General features: G+C 39.0%; 1 protein-coding gene across 1 annotated transcript in view; it reads left to right on the top strand.

Moving 5' to 3' along the window:
• The window catches only part of lamc1.S (laminin subunit gamma 1 S homeolog), an 89,370-nt gene that overhangs the window by 55,322 nt on the left and 16,631 nt on the right, over positions 1-17,417 (top strand). The window contains exons 5-17 of the mRNA XM_018260970.2: positions 642-830; positions 4,883-5,000; positions 6,020-6,118; positions 6,248-6,384; positions 7,975-8,097; positions 10,244-10,433; positions 11,370-11,482; positions 13,025-13,246; positions 13,619-13,807; positions 14,350-14,595; positions 15,602-15,755; positions 16,432-16,574; positions 16,790-16,968. Coding sequence (XP_018116459.1) covers positions 642-830; positions 4,883-5,000; positions 6,020-6,118; positions 6,248-6,384; positions 7,975-8,097; positions 10,244-10,433; positions 11,370-11,482; positions 13,025-13,246; positions 13,619-13,807; positions 14,350-14,595; positions 15,602-15,755; positions 16,432-16,574; positions 16,790-16,968 — 2,102 coding nt within the window. The remainder of the gene's footprint in view (positions 1-641; positions 831-4,882; positions 5,001-6,019; positions 6,119-6,247; positions 6,385-7,974; positions 8,098-10,243; positions 10,434-11,369; positions 11,483-13,024; positions 13,247-13,618; positions 13,808-14,349; positions 14,596-15,601; positions 15,756-16,431; positions 16,575-16,789; positions 16,969-17,417) is intronic.

Here is a 17,417-nt window from a genome sequence, read left to right as displayed (position 1 = left end):
TTATTACTAATCAGAAACATTGATTTTTTTCATTATCTTTTCTCTTTTTTTTATAGAGGTTCTGTGCAACATGCAACTGCTAGACCAATATGGCTTTTTTTTTCTTTAAATAAATAAAAATGTGTGTTTATTTTTAAATAAAGCTCCATGTGAAACACAGTGTAGTAAATAAACTTAAAGGTTCAAATGACATTTTTAAGCAAAACGACACACAGGTTCAATAAAATTGTATGAAATTGTCATTGTTCGAAAAAATATATCATATAATTTAACTAACTGTAGTAATTGTTGCACATATTTACTGGACTTCATCTTTATTTCATTACACTTCAGTAGCCTTCATTAAGTCCACTGAAGTTCAACATTTTTGGTTTAGATTCCAGCATACATATTGATGCCAATGTTCAGCATTCTAATATGTGTCAACGAATTAAGAGATTTAATTTGACCACGTCCCCCCCCCCATAAAATTGCATATACATCTTTTTAAATATGCCCTTTAGTGTTTTAGGATGATAATTGTAAGGACATACACTCGATTTCCAGGATTAATAATTGTGCTGATAACCTAATTGTTGTTGTTTGTTCGATGTACATTACTGACAACCTGCTAACCTTTCCCCCCTCTTTTTAACTACCAGCCTGTAATTGTAATGGACGCTCCCAGGAGTGCTACTTCGATCCGGAACTGTACCGCTCTACAGGACATGGTGGACATTGCATTGGCTGTATTGACAATACTGATGGGCCAAACTGTGAGCGGTGCCGTGAGAATTATTATCGTCAGAATAGCAATGAGCCCTGCCATGCCTGTCAATGCAACCCTGTTGGTAAGTGTTATGATTAGTATAAAGTCAGGTTTTTTTGGTTGTACACCCTCTTATACTAACCTACGCAAGATTAAATAATGCAACTAGTTATGAAATTATCCATATGCTTAACCATTTTTACCACACTGCCTAGACATATAATAAAATGTTAGACAAACAAAACATCTCTCAGGATAACGTACTTTAAATTGTCAGCCCTGGTCGATCACATTCCGTTTGTGTCTCGCTCAGATGTTATCTCTATTCATCCTTTTTACGCTGGCCTTTTATGTGTTTTTTTCCTCTGATGTGATTGTACATGAAGTTTATTTTCACTTCCCAAATGATAAAAAGTCCCTTGGGTCCTCAAACAAACTCCACAGTAAACAGACCTGTTGAGTGGATGGTGTCAAGGATTACACAAAACTGTAAATAAGCCTCCTGCTGTCTTTTAAACAAAGAAACCTCACAGCATGATTATCCGCTTTGTAACATTAGTAAGCCCTTGGCTAAGGGAAAACTAAGCATGAGGCCCTGTTAAATTACCATGTTGAATAGTTATTTAACTTATTTTAAATGATTTCTGTTAAAATAACCTGTTGTTTGGTCTCGTTATCTGACCATATATAGGCCACCTAAGTAGTAATTCAAAGCCAGCATCTTATCTGGCTGTGTATGGGCCCTCCCTGAAAATAGCCAGATCATATCCTCTTTTTTGGTGGTCCCATAGAACACTATGGCACTCAATCAAAATGCCTTAATCTGTCTTGCCATTATAATGTATGGAAATTGTGCTGTCTATAGTACCTAAAGGTGGCCATACACGGGCCGATAAAAGCTGCCGACAGACCGTGTCGGCAGCTTATTGGCCCGTGTATGGGGGCCCCCGACGGGCTTCCCCGATCGAGATCTGGCCGAAAGTCGGCCAGATCTTGATCGGATGGGATTAAAAATCCCGTCGGATCGCGGCCGCATCTGTTCGTTGATGCGGTCCCGCGACCCGACCGCCCGTTTGGCGAACGCTAGGATCCGATCGTTGGGCCCTAGGGCCCACGATCGGATCAGCCCGATATTGCCCACCTCAAGGTGGGCATATCGGAGGGAGATCCGCTCGTTTGGCGACATCGCCAAACGAGCGGATCTATCCGTGTATGGCCACCTTAAGGGTCAGGGCACACAGGCAGATTCAGGGAGATTATTCACCCAGCGACTTCTTCGGGGCGACTAATCTCCTCGAACTACCTCCCCTGCCTTCCTGCCGGCTAAAATATAAATCGCCAGCAGGATGGCACTTGGCACAATTCGTTTTCCAAAGATGCCTGAAGTTTCCTCGTGAGGCGACTTCGGAAAACGAATCACATTGAGTGCCATCCCACCGGCGATTTACATTTTAGCCGACGGGGAGGCAGTTTGGGGAGAGTTGAGAGAAGAGGAGATTTGTTGCTGGCAACTCATCTCCCTGAATCTGCCTGTGTGCCCTGACCCTAAAAGAGAGTATGAAAGAACAAAAATGCCATCATTACCATTCTTACTAATAACAGGTATTTATAAAGTGTCAACATAGGGATGTACAGTAGAACTGTGTGCAACTTATACACAATATATTTTTCATACTGTGATCAAAAATACTGATGTGATATTGGCCTACTTTACATGCTTCTAAACTTTTGCCCCAACACACAGGCCCAAAACACTTGATGGTGTAATTTGTATTGAAGGAAATTAAATAAAATTCCTGGTTTCCAACTAGAGTATAGGATCTCACCAGTTTACTCATGGGGTCTAGTTGCACATGCCCCAGACCTAAAGCTCAAGGTGGAGGTATTCAACCATGGAGAGAGCACAGGCAAAGTAATAGAACTGCAGACTTTATTTCAGGCAGTGAGTGAAAAAGCACACAGCCTTACACGTTTCATGCACACAGGCAAAACACATTTATACCCCTAACCCAACAATCAGATCGACATTCATCAACAAATAGGAACAGGGGGAGGGGACATAAAATACAAAGAATGAAAGGTAAATGAGCAGAGTCATCTGTAGATTTACCAATGTTTTTCCTTATATTGAGAATCCAATTAGGATTTGTGTTGCAAAAGGCCATTGTTTTTATATATCTGTAACCCTAATATAAACTAAAAGAAAGTTTGACCACATATTGGACCACAGAAAGGACAAATTGTTTGGAAAACTGATTACAGCCATTACAGCAGCATTCAATGCCCAGTGTTCCACAGATCTTAGCACTCCATAAAATACTACTTTGTGCAGCTTAGTGAACCAATATGCATGAAATGTAGCAGTGTCTATGGCAGTGATCCCCAACCAGTAGCTCGTGAGCAACATGTTGCGCTCCAACCCCTTGGATGTTGCTCCCAGTGGTCTCAAAGCAGGTGCTTATTTTTGAATTCTAGGCTTGGAGGCAAGTTTTGGTTGCATAAAAACCAGGTGCACTGCCAAACAGAGCCTCAATGTAGGTTGACAGTCCACATAGGGGCTACTAAATGACCAATCACAGCCCTTATTTGGCACCCCAGGAACATTTTTCATGCTAGTGTTGTTCCCCAACTCCTTTTACTTCTGAACGTTGCTCATGGGTTCTTAAGGTTGGGGAACCCTGGTCTATGGTGTTCCCAAATAAGAAATACAATACACATAGGGTATGTCTAGTTTAAACAAACACAAATTGTTATTTTAGTTGTCTTGAATTAAATGGGAGGAAATATTTACTGCTAGCCTGTAGGAGATGGGAGGATTTGTAAGTCTGAACACCCCATACATTATACATTGGCATGAACTTATTTCACATGTCTCTCAAAAAAAAAAAAGGCGGTACAATATTACCCACAAAGACAATCATAAATTATATAATAACATAAGCAAAATTATATAGTAACATATTTTTTACTATAGATAAGCCTCTTGTGATTTTTAAGATTAGTCTATTTTAACATAATCACTATGGAGTCTAAAACTGCTATAGAGAAAACATACAGTTTGGAAAATCTTCCGTGTGCTGTGGGTTGACAGCAACAGTTTTTATACTGGGTTTTATTTATACCTTCAAAGAATTGTTAGATAAAACAATGGCCAAATTTGTGATTTGGTTTTAGTACTTTCAATACTGAATATAGAACAGAAATGCCCCTTAAAGGGATACTGTCATGGGGGGAAAAAAAATTTCTTCAAATCGCATCAGTTAATAGTGCTCCAGTAGAATTCTGCACTGAAATCCATTTCTCAAAAGAGCAAACAGATTTTTTTTATATTCAATTTTGAAATCTGATATGGGGCTAGACATATTGCCAATTTCCCAGCTGCCCCCAAGTCATGTGACTTGTGCTCTGATAAACTTCAATCACTCTTTACTGCTGTACTGCAAGTTGTAGTGATATCACCCCCCCCCCCCCCCAGCAGCCAAACAAAAGAACAATGGGAAGGTAACCAGATAACAGCTCCCTACACAAGATAACAGCTGCCTGGTAGATCTAAGAACAACGCTCAATAGTAAAAACCCATGTCCCACTGAGACACATTCAGTTACATTGAGAAGGAAAAACAGCAGCCTGCCAGAAAGCATTTCTCTCCTAACGTGCAGGCACAAGTCACATGACCAGGGGCAGCTGGGAAATTGACAAAACGTCTAGCCCCATGTCAGATTTCAAAATTGAATATAAAAAAATCTGTTTGCTCTTTTGAGAAATTGATTTCAGTGCAGAATTCTGCTGGAGTAGCACTATTAACTGATGCGTTTTGAAAAAAACATGTTTTCTGATGACAGGATCCCTTTAAAGCTGCATTTTTATAATCAAAGGTTTCTCATTAGGGCAACAGTGGCTGTTCTCACTCCGAGGATCGGGCACAATTTTGCAATTGCAACTTATTAATGTGCTTATTTGATCTTTATTCTGGGCCCTGCTGTGGATATGTTTACTTCAATGTTATGATTTGTATTTATTTTCATTGGTTTTTGAGAAATTGTTACTGAGAGCTGCAGAGGGTTGGCAGGCCCTGGCTAAGCCCTGGCTGCTGCCCATTAACAAAGTACTTACACTGCTCTGCTGTTTTTACAGGCTCTCTCAGTACTCAGTGTGACAACTTTGGACGCTGTAGCTGCAAACCTGGTGTGATGGGGGAGAAATGTGACAGATGCCAGCCTGGCTTCCATTCGCTTACTGAAGCTGGTTGCAGGTAAGCTCCAAAGGCTAGGATGTACTTATTTTTACTTTTTTTTATTGCAATTTCTTAAGCTTGATTACTTATAATCAAATTATAAATTCTCTGAATTTGGTTGCATTCTGTTCATATAGCAAGCTGTTTTTGATACCTGAACCTGAAGGTAATAGAACATTTCTATATACATTCAGTAATTTTAAGCAGTATTTTGCCTGCTAAACTTGTTTTCAGTCACAGAGACACTGAGATGACTTGGCTTAGTTCACACAGGAAATGAATTAACCTTCCTGCATTAGTCTTGCCCTTACACAGCTGATGATGAGATCCTTCTGCAGCCTGATGGCTACCCTGCCAATGGTGTACGGGCAACTCTGATGCAGGAAGATTCATTCATTGTGGGATCTAAGAGTGATCTGGATCATGAAAAAACAAATTCAATGGGCAAAGGATGGCTTGAAAGTAGTGGCTTTACATGGTCATGCTCAATGCATCTTTGAATGGTCAGAGTTGAGTATATGTATAGAGGTATTTTTAGCTCACCTAGACTATGCAGCTTTCTTTACAAGGTTTTTATAGAGAGCAATAAGTTAAAACAGGGGTGCCCAAAATGTAGATTGGGATCTACCAGTAGACCTTTAGCTGATGATCAGTAGATCTCAAGACACTGGCAACAAACAGATTGTCTAAATCACTGTCCTATTTCATGCTTTTCATTCAGATATTTATTATGTTACTGTTACATAGAAATAGTTGTTTGTTAAATATAGCAATATAAATTCTCTCAAATCAATATAATATTTAAGTAATATTTTCCATGGAACAGAATGCTAAAAATGCTTTTATGGATGTAGATCATAATGGGGCATCATCACTAAAAGTAGAGCTCGCATTAGTAAAGTATTTGCACTCTTGGGTTAAAACATACACAGAAGCAACTAAATATAAATAACACATTCCGTGATTCGAAGGAGGACCCTATAGTTTAGCAGCAGCTGCATGACCACACTAAAATCTATTCATGTTGCATTTTTCAGGCCCTGTGCATGTAATCCGGCAGGCAGCACAGACGAATGCAATGTAGAGACAGGCCGCTGCAGCTGTAAGGATAACGTGGAAGGATTCAACTGTGAGAGGTAATGAGTTAGTTTTATGCAGAGCTGCATAATCCATAGTGTAAACCAGTGATTAGTTATAAACTAGCACTTATACTAGAAAGTGTTTAATTTTTTTATAAGCCATTTATTTACTTTTCCATTCAATAGATGTAAACCAGGATTCTTCCACCTGGATGAGGCTAACCCACGAGGCTGTACTCCATGCTTCTGCTATGGCCATTCCTCGGTGTGTAGCAGTGCAGAAGGATACCGTGTCAGCAGCATTGTCTCCACATTTGAGAGTGGTGTGTATCTTCCCAGGATTCTAGTCTTAACACTTCCCCCCAGTCCTCCAATGTAATCAAACCATAAATAAGCCCTTTTAAAAGATCTTGCCACCTTTACATGGACTTACATGCTGCATTCCATTCTTAGGTTTCTGCTTTTTCCTTCTACAGCACCTTCAGCTCTTACAAAATTTCACTATTTTGCATACTGTCTATAGAACTTGTTTTTAGTTTAGAGCAAAATCTTGTCTCCTTAAACAGAGGAATATAGTATGGTAGTTCATACTTACTGTGATGATTTTGCTATTCCCAATGATAAATGCCTTCCGTACTAGATGAATAGTGGAATGCAAATTTGAAAGGAAATTTTGTGTTGTTATTTTAGTGAAGTGTTTTAATTGCTATTAAGACACCTTTGGTATGTTGATTATTACTTTTACACTGTCATTTGTACTGTAAGATAAACATACAGTAAATGGAATTTCATAGATAAATCAATGCATTTCATACACACCATTAAAGGAAACTGCTTTTTGGTAAGACCTAAGGCATACTACAAACATTAGTGTGTTGGTGATGCAGTTGGTGTAGGAAAGTAAGTCTGATTACAATTGCAGCCATCTGAGCTATGAGAATTTGAGGTGTGCAGCAGTATGCATGACATTCTCTGATTTAAGCTGGCCATAGACGCAAAGATCCGATCGTACGAATCGTGGATTCGTACGATTTTTGGACCATGTGTGGAGAGTCCCGACATTTTTCGTCCGTCGGAGATTGGTCGTTTGGTCGATCGGACAGGTTAGAAAATTTCTGTCGCCTGCCGATAATATCTCTGCGTGCATTGCCGATCGTACGATTTTCAGTGGGAGACTGTCACTAGTGTTGTCAGACATAAGTATCGTACTATTGCTGTCAGGGGCAGAACATTGGGTGATCTGTTCTTATTTGATCGGAATGGTAAAGACTTTGATCTGAATGGTTAGTGGAGGGTCGGGAGATGGGAAAGTCCGATCGTACGTTGATTCGTACGATTGGATCTTTGCGTCTATGGCCAGCTTTAGTATCTCAGACACACTTGTACAGATCTGCCAGTATTTTGCCCTTTTATTTGTGCAACATTAATGTATTATACATTCATTAAAATTCTGTGTTCTTCCTGGTACTCCAGTGGCTAAAACCTGTTGTACTTTTTTGATTAATGCATTGTGTCACAGCCTTTAAACTATTTCAGACAAACATTAACCATCCCATTTTAAATATGAAATCACTTGATCGATATGTTAACCTGTTGATTATAAATGACGAATGGAGCTTGTTTGGGTTGTGGCTGTTAAAGGGTACACTACTAATGCATGGTAATATCTGATCTTTCAGCCTCTTTACTGAAAATCTGTTACATTGGACAAATTGGCAAAAAATTCACCTAATTAATAAAGCAAAGTGATTTCACCAAAGCAATTCATATTAGACTTTACATCCACCCAATTAATTGCTAAATATTCTGGATGCAGTTGACATTCCCTAATTGAAAATATTTTGGAGATTGCAGATTTTGGAGGCATTAATGAATGAGGCTTAACAATCTTTTTTTTTCGGGGTTGCTTTTAGGCGTGGAGGCCTGGACGGCACAACAGAGGGATGGATCTGAATATTCACTATCCTGGGTTTCTGAAAGCAGTGCAGTTTCTGTCATTTCTGAGAGCTACTTTCCCATTTATTTCATTGCACCAGGTAAGTGGTAACATTTGCCCATATTGAAGCCAGGCTAAACCTACTATAGTCATCAGTGGGAATCCTAATAAAAAAGTGACATGCCAGCCTCTGTATTCCCAGGAATTAGGGTCTCAAGCAGTTGAAGTGGCAGTTAGGTTTTTGTTTTCACCTGTGGTACATACTTATAATAGCAACAGCACCCTAGTTTTCATTAAGACTTTGGTTTTACAGTTTCTCTCTAGGAACAGTACATGCAGTGAAAGTTCTGCATTGTCGGGGAAGATAAATATTTGTTCATGTTAACCCCACCACACATTAAGGCATCATCTCCCTTTTCAATTTTGGAGGTTAATGTATAATAACAATGAGCAGACCTGCTCCAGTGACACTGATTACATGTTTGAAGTACCTGCTTCTCCTTGAAAATCTCTTGTTCTTATATGAACCATAGGAGTTAGACTAAGATGATTTACTGTGCATGCCTCATAGATAATGGTGGTTGACCTGTGCACTGAAGTTTAATATTACTATGTGCTTTGTGCCACCAAACACAGCATACATGAGTCAGGGGAGGTGACATTAGTATGAATGACAGTTAGTTGGCAAAAACTTTGCAGAAACAAGTGGAAGTGAGAGCTACTTTCTGAGAAACCTGATCACAGAAGTTTCTCCTTGTACAAAATATCCAGTATGAAAGTGCCACAACACATTAAATGTAAACAAGCATCTTCCTCAGTCACAGTTTTGAATATCTGTTTTAGTGATACAGTAGAAAGCATTGGCCAGTAAACAGAATAAAGTGGGCTGAGGGAGGCAGAGCGTGAAAGCTCATATGGAAGTGACACTGGGGGTTGCAAATTAAATGGCAAATGCTGAAAAGGGACAAAAGGCAGAAGGGGTGAAGGAACAGAGAGCTGCACACTGGGAAAGAGTAAAGGCTTAACCAGGGAGAATGGGACATGTAGAGAGAAATAATTTGGAACAATAGGATGGATTGAAGGGTAAAATATGTATGAGAAAACATATTTGGTTTATTTATAAAAAGGAAAAAAAGCATTCTATAGGAGACACAGTTTTTCAGTGATTACTAGAGTGCTAGCAGAGGCCTACTTGTGGCTCTGAAAGTTAAAAACTTTTTAATGAAGCACATGAATATTCAGTAGTGATTGTTTATGGAACATTGGTTTGCTAGAGGTCAGCATAAAGGGTCACAATTGCTCTTGTACTTTAGGACATCTGGTGGCTACTAGCAGTGCTGCACCACTTCAACATCAAATTCATTATTAATATTTGTATCTAAGTTGTGAAGTTGTATCCGAGTTGGTGTCACTTTTGGAATAATTCTACAAAATGTAGGTGGTAAATGTATAAATGATTGAAATGCTGCAAAGAATAAAGATCCATGTTTTCATTTGATTTGTGGCTCACTCATTCATTTGAAAGTAGCTAAACAGCTAAAAACAGTACAATAAAATTCATCTTGGTGCCTAATACAGCACAGAAAAACCACTAAAATAATCCTACATTCCATAACATAAAAGGAGTTATTTACTAAAATCCGAAAATTTCTCATTGTTTTCTTAAAACCACTTTGCTCAAACTCCCATCCACATTTTTACCATATGTACCATATGTAGCAAAAAAATCTGAATCATACGACTTTTCCAGATTTGGACTTTTAGCAGCCTCGGGATACTTATTTTCCTTTTTAAAACTCTGAACCCCCAAAATGTAGAAATATTGCATAGGCCCTACTTTTCCATCACTAAAAGTGTGTTTGGACATTTTTATCTTTGTGTGTATCTCTTCAGCTTTTTTAAACCTTCTAAATAAAATGTTATATTGGTTGAAATTGAGCCTCGGTTCTTTAAAAACCTTGTTAGACCTGTAGCATGTTGATTTTATAGGCAGATGTTTTAAAGCAAGAGGTGAAGCTTCTTGTTTGATACCCCACAGGTAATTTACATTATTGCTGAGGAGAATAGTTGCCCATGCTAGAGGAGATTAATCACGGGGCAACTAATCTCCGCTTCTGTCAGTGGCCTTATGGGCCTTTATTATTTTTGTGACTTTATGAGATGATTTGTAAATGTTTTCATTTGTCTCATAAAAAATAAACCTTCCATTTACTACATGCGCATTAGATTTTTCTTTTTTTTAACAGCAAAATTTTTAGGAAACCAAGGTGCAAGTTATGGGCAGAACCTCACTTTTAGCTTCCGTGTGGAACGCCGGGATACTCGACTTTCTGCAGAGGATCTTGTGCTAGAAGGTGCCGGACTCAGGGTATCTGTGCCTCTCATTGCCCAGGGAAACTCCTATCCCAGTGAAAGTACTCAACCCTATGTGTTCAGGTAAGTTTAGTCTTAAAGAGAGATTACATACATAGATATTTAAAAGTAGGGTTTTGTCTTTTTGTTATTCTGTCTTGTCAGTTAGTTAAAAACTTGTGGCAAAGAAAAAAAATGCATTAATGGGCAACCCGCGACCCCCTTCCTTGTGTGCCCCCCCACACACACATGAAAGTATTCTTGCTGCGATTCCTTACCTTGTGTAAGCTTTAAAAGGTATCAGTACTGAAAGTAACTGGCCCCTGTATTGTTTACATCTCATATTCAGACATTAAGCTCCTGCATTTTTCACACCCCTAAAGCCCTGTACTGTTTACATCTCAGACTGAAAGTGCCCACATTGTTCACCTGTTCACACCTCAGAAAATCTGCTGGAGGGGCACCAACATTGTGTAACTGTATGTAGCACAGTATGAACTGTCCATCTTAGAGTTCTGATAGGTTTCCCTGTCTCCTGCTCTATTCTGCCTGCCCTATGCTCCCTGTGTGTGCGTGTGCGCCATACTCTGCCTGCTCTATGCTCCCTGTGTTTAGTCATGTGCTGGGGGGGGTGCTGTGTTATCCACAGGGGAGGAGGCCATTAGGTTTCGTATTTGCAGATGTTCAGTTATTGCAACCTTTGCCATTGAATGCAATGTATGGAAAACATCTGGAATAAAACTGAAAAATGATTGTCTTTGAAATCAAGTGTAGTGATGTAGACAGGCACATGCAAGTATTTCCCTTTTTATAGAATTGGGAACTTTATTTTCTTTCATAGTTATGCTAAGGATTGGAAGCTGAGGAAAAAGGGATAGGGATTTAAGATTGCATCTGCCTCCCATTGCACTTAACTCTTCTGCTGATACTTATAAGTTATTTTTTACGTATATATTATTATGTTTTCTAGGACATTATAAATGCACAATGTATATATTCTTTATGATTGTCTTTGCTTAGGATGCATGAAGCCACTGACTATCCATGGAGACCATCAGTTTCACCTTTTGAATTTCAGAAGTTGTTGCAGAATCTTACAGCAATCAAGATCAGAGGAACCTACAGTGAACGCAGTGAGTCCTTTTTCCACACAGTCTTTTAGCTGGATTTGGGCTTGTGCTGAACATACTTTTTTACCTATTGTTTTAATCATGACATGTTTGTTTTTTTTAGCCCACTGAGAATATAGAAACCCTCCACCCCCAGCTACAGCCTTTTAGATAAGGAGATTCTCTTATACAGTGGCTGTTTCAGTGGACTGGTTTTGAATTTGCTCAGCAGGAAGTAGAACTTGTTTTAAGGTGGCCATAGATGCAAAGATCCGCTTGTTTGGCCACATTGCCAAACGAGCGGATCTTTCCCAGATATGCCGTTAACAAACATGGCTATATCTGGGGTAATCTGATTGTTCGGCCGTATGGCAGAACGATCCGATTACGATGTGCCGTGGGCTCCGGCGGGATTGGTCGGGTCAAAATCAAACCTCACCAAACGACCGATCTCCGCTGGACGAAAGATGTCGGCACACGCCACACACGATCCGAAAATCGTACAAATCCTCGATTCGTACGATAGTATCTGTGTGACTATGGCCACCTTTACTTTCATTTTTAGGTTATGCCTTCTTCATCGACTCTTAACTGTTCTAAAGTGATACAATTAATTGATACATTGTTATCTTAAGCCCTGAGTTTCATTAAAGGCAGCTGTTAGAATTGATACAATAGTTGCTAATATTCTAGAGATTCCTTTGATGAATCAGATGAATCAGCTAATCAACTAAATGTAGCAAATTGCAACTGTTCAAAATGCACCTGGATCACTGAGCTGCCAGACTGAAACACTATATGAACTTTAAACTTATATTTTGGGAAAATGGTAAAAAAATAAATGGTGGAAAGCAATTGAAAAAAGTCTTTGTTTATGTTGAACAATCTGAAAACAACAGAACAGAAAAAGGTGTTTGGAAGGTGAACAACCCCTTTAATGCAAGATATAAAAACCAAATTTTTCCCTGTTGTGCAACACATGGTGGTTTACTGACCATTTTTCCTATAATTTCAATATGCAGTCTTACTTTATAATGGTCCTCCCCTCAAAAAAACATTTTTTTTGCATACAGTAATCAACTTTCCTATATGCATTCATTATATATTTTTAGTCATTTTACAATTGTTTTTTAGTGTAATTGCTATTGAAAGCAGTATTTATCTGCCTCTTTTGCATCCTTCCCTCTACATTTAAGGGGAAGGCCGATATTAAGTGATATTCAGAATTATTTTGAGGTGTTGCTCAGTTATGATCTAGACCATGTCTCTTATAGCTTTTCTAGAGAGAAATCCTGTAGTATAAACAATTGCTTTGATTTCTCTTTCCCTAAATAAGATAACTAAATGCATTAAATATGAACTACTCAAAGAACAATCCTTTAGTATAAACAATTGCTTTGATTTTTCTTTACTTAAATAAGATAACTAGATGCATTAAATATCAACTACTCAAAGAACAATCGTTATGTACTTCATACCCACATTCTAAAGTGTTATGATTGTTTTTTCTTTTTGTTATCTCTAAAACAGTAAGATATGGCAATAATTATTTATTTATTTTATTAGGTGCTGGATTTCTAGAGGAGGTCAGCCTGGTAACTGCTGAGGCAGGTGTTGGTCCTTCTGCCTCATGGGTGGAGATGTGCAGCTGTCCCATTGGCTATATTGGGCAGTTCTGTGAGAGGTGTGCTTCTGGCTACCGAAGAGAGAACCCAAGCCTGGGACCTTACAGTCCTTGTGTGCTGTGTACATGTAATGGCCACAGTGACACATGTGACCCTGAGTCTGGTGAGTGTAAAAGGGACCTTTTAGAAAATGCCACAAATTAGCATCATACCCATATATGAACTGTCAATGTTGCTCTCAAGTGGTGGAGCAGCAAACTTTCCACATACCAGATATTTGCTTTGTGTTTTGCTTGTCTTTGGTTCTCTTCTGATCAGAAACAATTTTTTCGGTATGATTCTGGAAGGCGATGATGGAAAGGAATAAATAGTCTGTAGGTTTTGCCAAAATAAAAACAGTAATGCAGATGAAGAAGTATTCATATGTATGTTTCTATATAGGGCATGTTACTGAGAAGAGTGTGTGCATTAGCCTTGGACTTTGTTTATATAATATATATATTGCTAACTTGATCAATTATTTGTGTGTCTTTAGGTGTCTGTGACTGCCAACATAACACCGCAGGTACTCACTGTGAGAGATGCAGTGAAGGTTATTATGGAGACAGCACAACTGGTAGCGCATCCGACTGCCAACCCTGTCCATGCCCAGGAGGGTCAAGCTGTGCTGTTGTACCAAGGACAAAGGAGGTCGTTTGTACTAACTGCCCCCTGGGGACTACAGGTGAGTCTTTTCTGTCTCATATGTAAGTTGCTATGTTGCAGTTTAAGCAAAACATAAAACAATCCCCTGCACCCACAAAAAAGCAAAATGAATGAACTTTGTCCTGAGATCTAAACATTCTATGGGAGGTTATTTTAACATTTGATGAAGTGTTGGGTTGTGAGATCTTACCATTAAGTAACCACTTGCCCTTCCTGGAAAAATAACATTTTGGGGGTTGTTTCAGCACCCTACAGCTGAGGTTAGATTTGGCAAAAAAAATAAAAGATGCTTCATGAGAAAGTAAGCATATTTTCTGTTGGGTCATGGAAAGTCTTACATTTCACACGGTTGCTTCTCCCATCACCACCCAGTGCACTGCTTTAGAGCAAGTCTCAACTGCACACCAGCCAAAAATATCAAAGTATTGCTGTAACATATATTTAAATGTTGGCAAGTGTGACTATAACGGTGACCAACCATTATAAATACAGATTAAACATCCACCATAGTAGTGTTTAATCATAAGTAAAAACATTTTATATTTACCTTCTCATCTTCAGGAAAGCGTTGTGAGCTGTGTGATGATGGCTACTTTGGAGACCCACTTGGTGCAGATGGAGCCCCCCGACCATGTCGTATTTGTGAGTGCAGCAACAACATCGACCCCAATGCTGTTGGTAACTGTGATCGTCTGACTGGAGAGTGTCTGAAATGTATCTACAACACGGGTGGATTTTACTGTGACCGATGCCAAGATGGCTTTTATGGGAACCCTCTGGCCCAAAACCCTGACATTAAATGCAGAGGTATGATATTTTTCTAAATTATTTTATGATTATTTATAGCAAAAGAAGATCATTTGTCTGCCCTGAAGAGATTCAAATATTCTGTAAATACATATTTAACATTGTATGATAAATTAACCCAGAGCATGTTAAGTTTTGTTCTTTGTTTTTTTGTTTTTTTTTTAAAAAGATGTGCAGTCTGGCTTGAAGCGCATAATATGTTTCATCCAAAAACATTTCTTCCAAAGGGTTTGTTCATGAACCTGCCTAGGATTTGCTGTCTTCTGCTCTGTCCGGTCAAGCTTAAGTTCAATTAACTTATTCATAAAATATAAAGGGAGTCCTGATGAGTTTATTTAAGCCCCTGTGGCATTGGCCCAAAATATTGCTGTCCTTATTCTATTCTCCTCGTTTTAAATGCTATATCATTTAACAGTATATCACGCCAGTTATTTCCATCAACCATAAGAACCCCATTGTACTTCAAAATAGTATTATGATAAAGTTGAATGACATGTATGTACAGTGCTCCCTTGATAAATTGTTCAGCACACAAAATAACCGCTGCTTAAATGTCTTTTTGAATATTATTAATAAGCAAATTAATATTCTGCTTTTAGATTCTTACAAACAAAATAAGTCACAAAACTATTGAGAAGCCCCTTTAATTTTTATATTACTTGGTGCACTAAATAGGGCTTGTGCTGAACATACTTTTTGCCGATTGTTTTAAATAGGAAACATGCATTTTTATTTCTTTTTTTTATATTAATTTTAACAAAGTGCAAACAAACAGAACAAAACAGAAAGAAAGGTGGGTAATCCGCACACCGTGCCTTTATACTTTGGATTTGTTCATTCCACATTATAGGTCTAAGCATATTTGCATAAGAAAGACAAGTAAGCATTATATAGGTACACACAAGAAGTGCACCTTTTTGCACTAAGCAGGATAAAATCTGAAATTAAAAGTAAATTAGCATTTTACTTCAGGTTCTCATATTATAAATAAGAACCTTCCTTTCAGCTTGCAGTTGTAACCAGTATGGAACTGTCAAGGGACAAAGTGGCTGCAACCAGGTGACTGGACAGTGTGAGTGCCTGCCTCATGTCACAGAACGGGATTGTTCAGCTTGTGAGCCAGGATTCTACAACCTGCTGAGTGGCGGTGGCTGTGAAAGGTGAGAACACAAAATAGTTTTCTCTGAGGCTCCATTGATAAGTTTAGTAGTATTATTGAGCAAGACAGATACTTGAAATCACATTCATGAGAAGGCTTTAAACAACTTCAGAGAGCTCTTGATAAATCTGCTCTTAAAGGAGAATTCAACCCTTTAGCAAAAAAACCCGTAACCCCCTCCTCCCCCCAGCCTAGAATCTCCCCCCCCAGGGAAATGCCCCTAACTTTTTACTTACCCCTCGGCACAAATTCAGGCATCGGAGTTCACTGCAGCCATCTTCCGGGTCTTCGAGTCCTCTTCCGGCGCTTCTGCAATTTCCGTCCATTTCACAGTTGTCTCAAACCGATAAATTGCACTGCGCATGCGTTGCTTTGCTGGTCTCCGTCTCAGCTTACAGAAGACCTGGAAGATGGCTGCGTGGAACTCCGAAGTCTGAATCTGTGCTGAGGGGTAAGTAAAAAGTTAAGGGCATTTCCCGGGGGGGGGGAGCTTCTAGGCTGGGGGGAGGAGGGGTTTACGGGTTTTTTTGCTAAAGGGTTGAATTCTCCTCGGGGCAGCAATTAGGCTGGGGGGAGGAGGAAGGGGGTCTACGTGGGGTGGGGAGTAGGGTTTTTTTGCTAAAGGATAGAATTCTCTTTTAATATGGCCGATTCTAACTTCTACTTTGCTTCTTTAGATGTGATTGCCATCCCCTAGGCTCCACCAATGGTCAGTGTGATGTTCATACAGGACAGTGTGAGTGCCATCCTGGCATTAGTGGCCAACAATGCCAGCAGTGTGAGCCAAACCACTTTGGATTCGGCCCAGAAGGCTGCAAACGTGAGTAATATAACTATACAAGTCTTTGTGCATCAGCTGCTTTGGTTATAGAAGGATGTACATATGAAATGTGGGATGGTGTGTGCTTCTGGCTGAATCAGTTCTGAATTTGCTGTATTGTATGTGTGTGTATGTGTATATATATATATATATATATATATATATATATATATATATATATATAATTATTATTATTATTATTATTATTTTCACAGCCTGTGACTGTGATCCTGAAGGCTCCAGTTCTCTTCAATGTAAAGAGGATGGCCACTGTGAGTGCAACAGTGGATTTGTCGGCATCCGCTGTGATCAGTGTGAGGAAAATTACTTCTATAACAGATCTGGTCCAGGGTGCCAGGAGTGTCCCGCTTGCTATCGGTTGGTTAAAGATAAGGTGAGATTTAAACCTTTCCCCATATTCCATCTGTGCTTCATGAGCATTAGATGCAACTGTGCCATTAGTGGTTTAGTATTGCTCTTATTTCAGTATTTAAAAATTAATCACCCAGTTATAAACAATCATTACGGCTGCAGGTGATACTGACCTGTCACAGCCCAATTTCCAGCTTTTTCATGGAATCTTAGCCTGCAGCAATAGGAGAGGAGGACTGTTAGTTTTCTCACTAAACAATTATAATCAGCAGATGGCTTCTGGTTTTAAAAATGAATAAACCTTATTTCCAGTCAATGCTTTACAGATATCTCTATTGAAATATTTATAAATTGGGATATGCTATGCCAAGTTTTCAGTTGCACAGCAGTTTAAAGGGATCACATAAAACCTCTTAGTATCCAAACATTGAGGCATGAGTAAAAACGGTTTATTGCCAAGCCAAATTCTTT

This window comes from Xenopus laevis, chromosome 4S (assembly GCF_017654675.1).
Source record: "Xenopus laevis strain J_2021 chromosome 4S, Xenopus_laevis_v10.1, whole genome shotgun sequence".
Taxonomy (NCBI): Eukaryota; Metazoa; Chordata; class Amphibia; order Anura; family Pipidae; genus Xenopus; species Xenopus laevis.
Note: the sequence above shows the minus strand (reverse complement) of the source record. Positions and strands in the feature narration are given on the sequence as shown.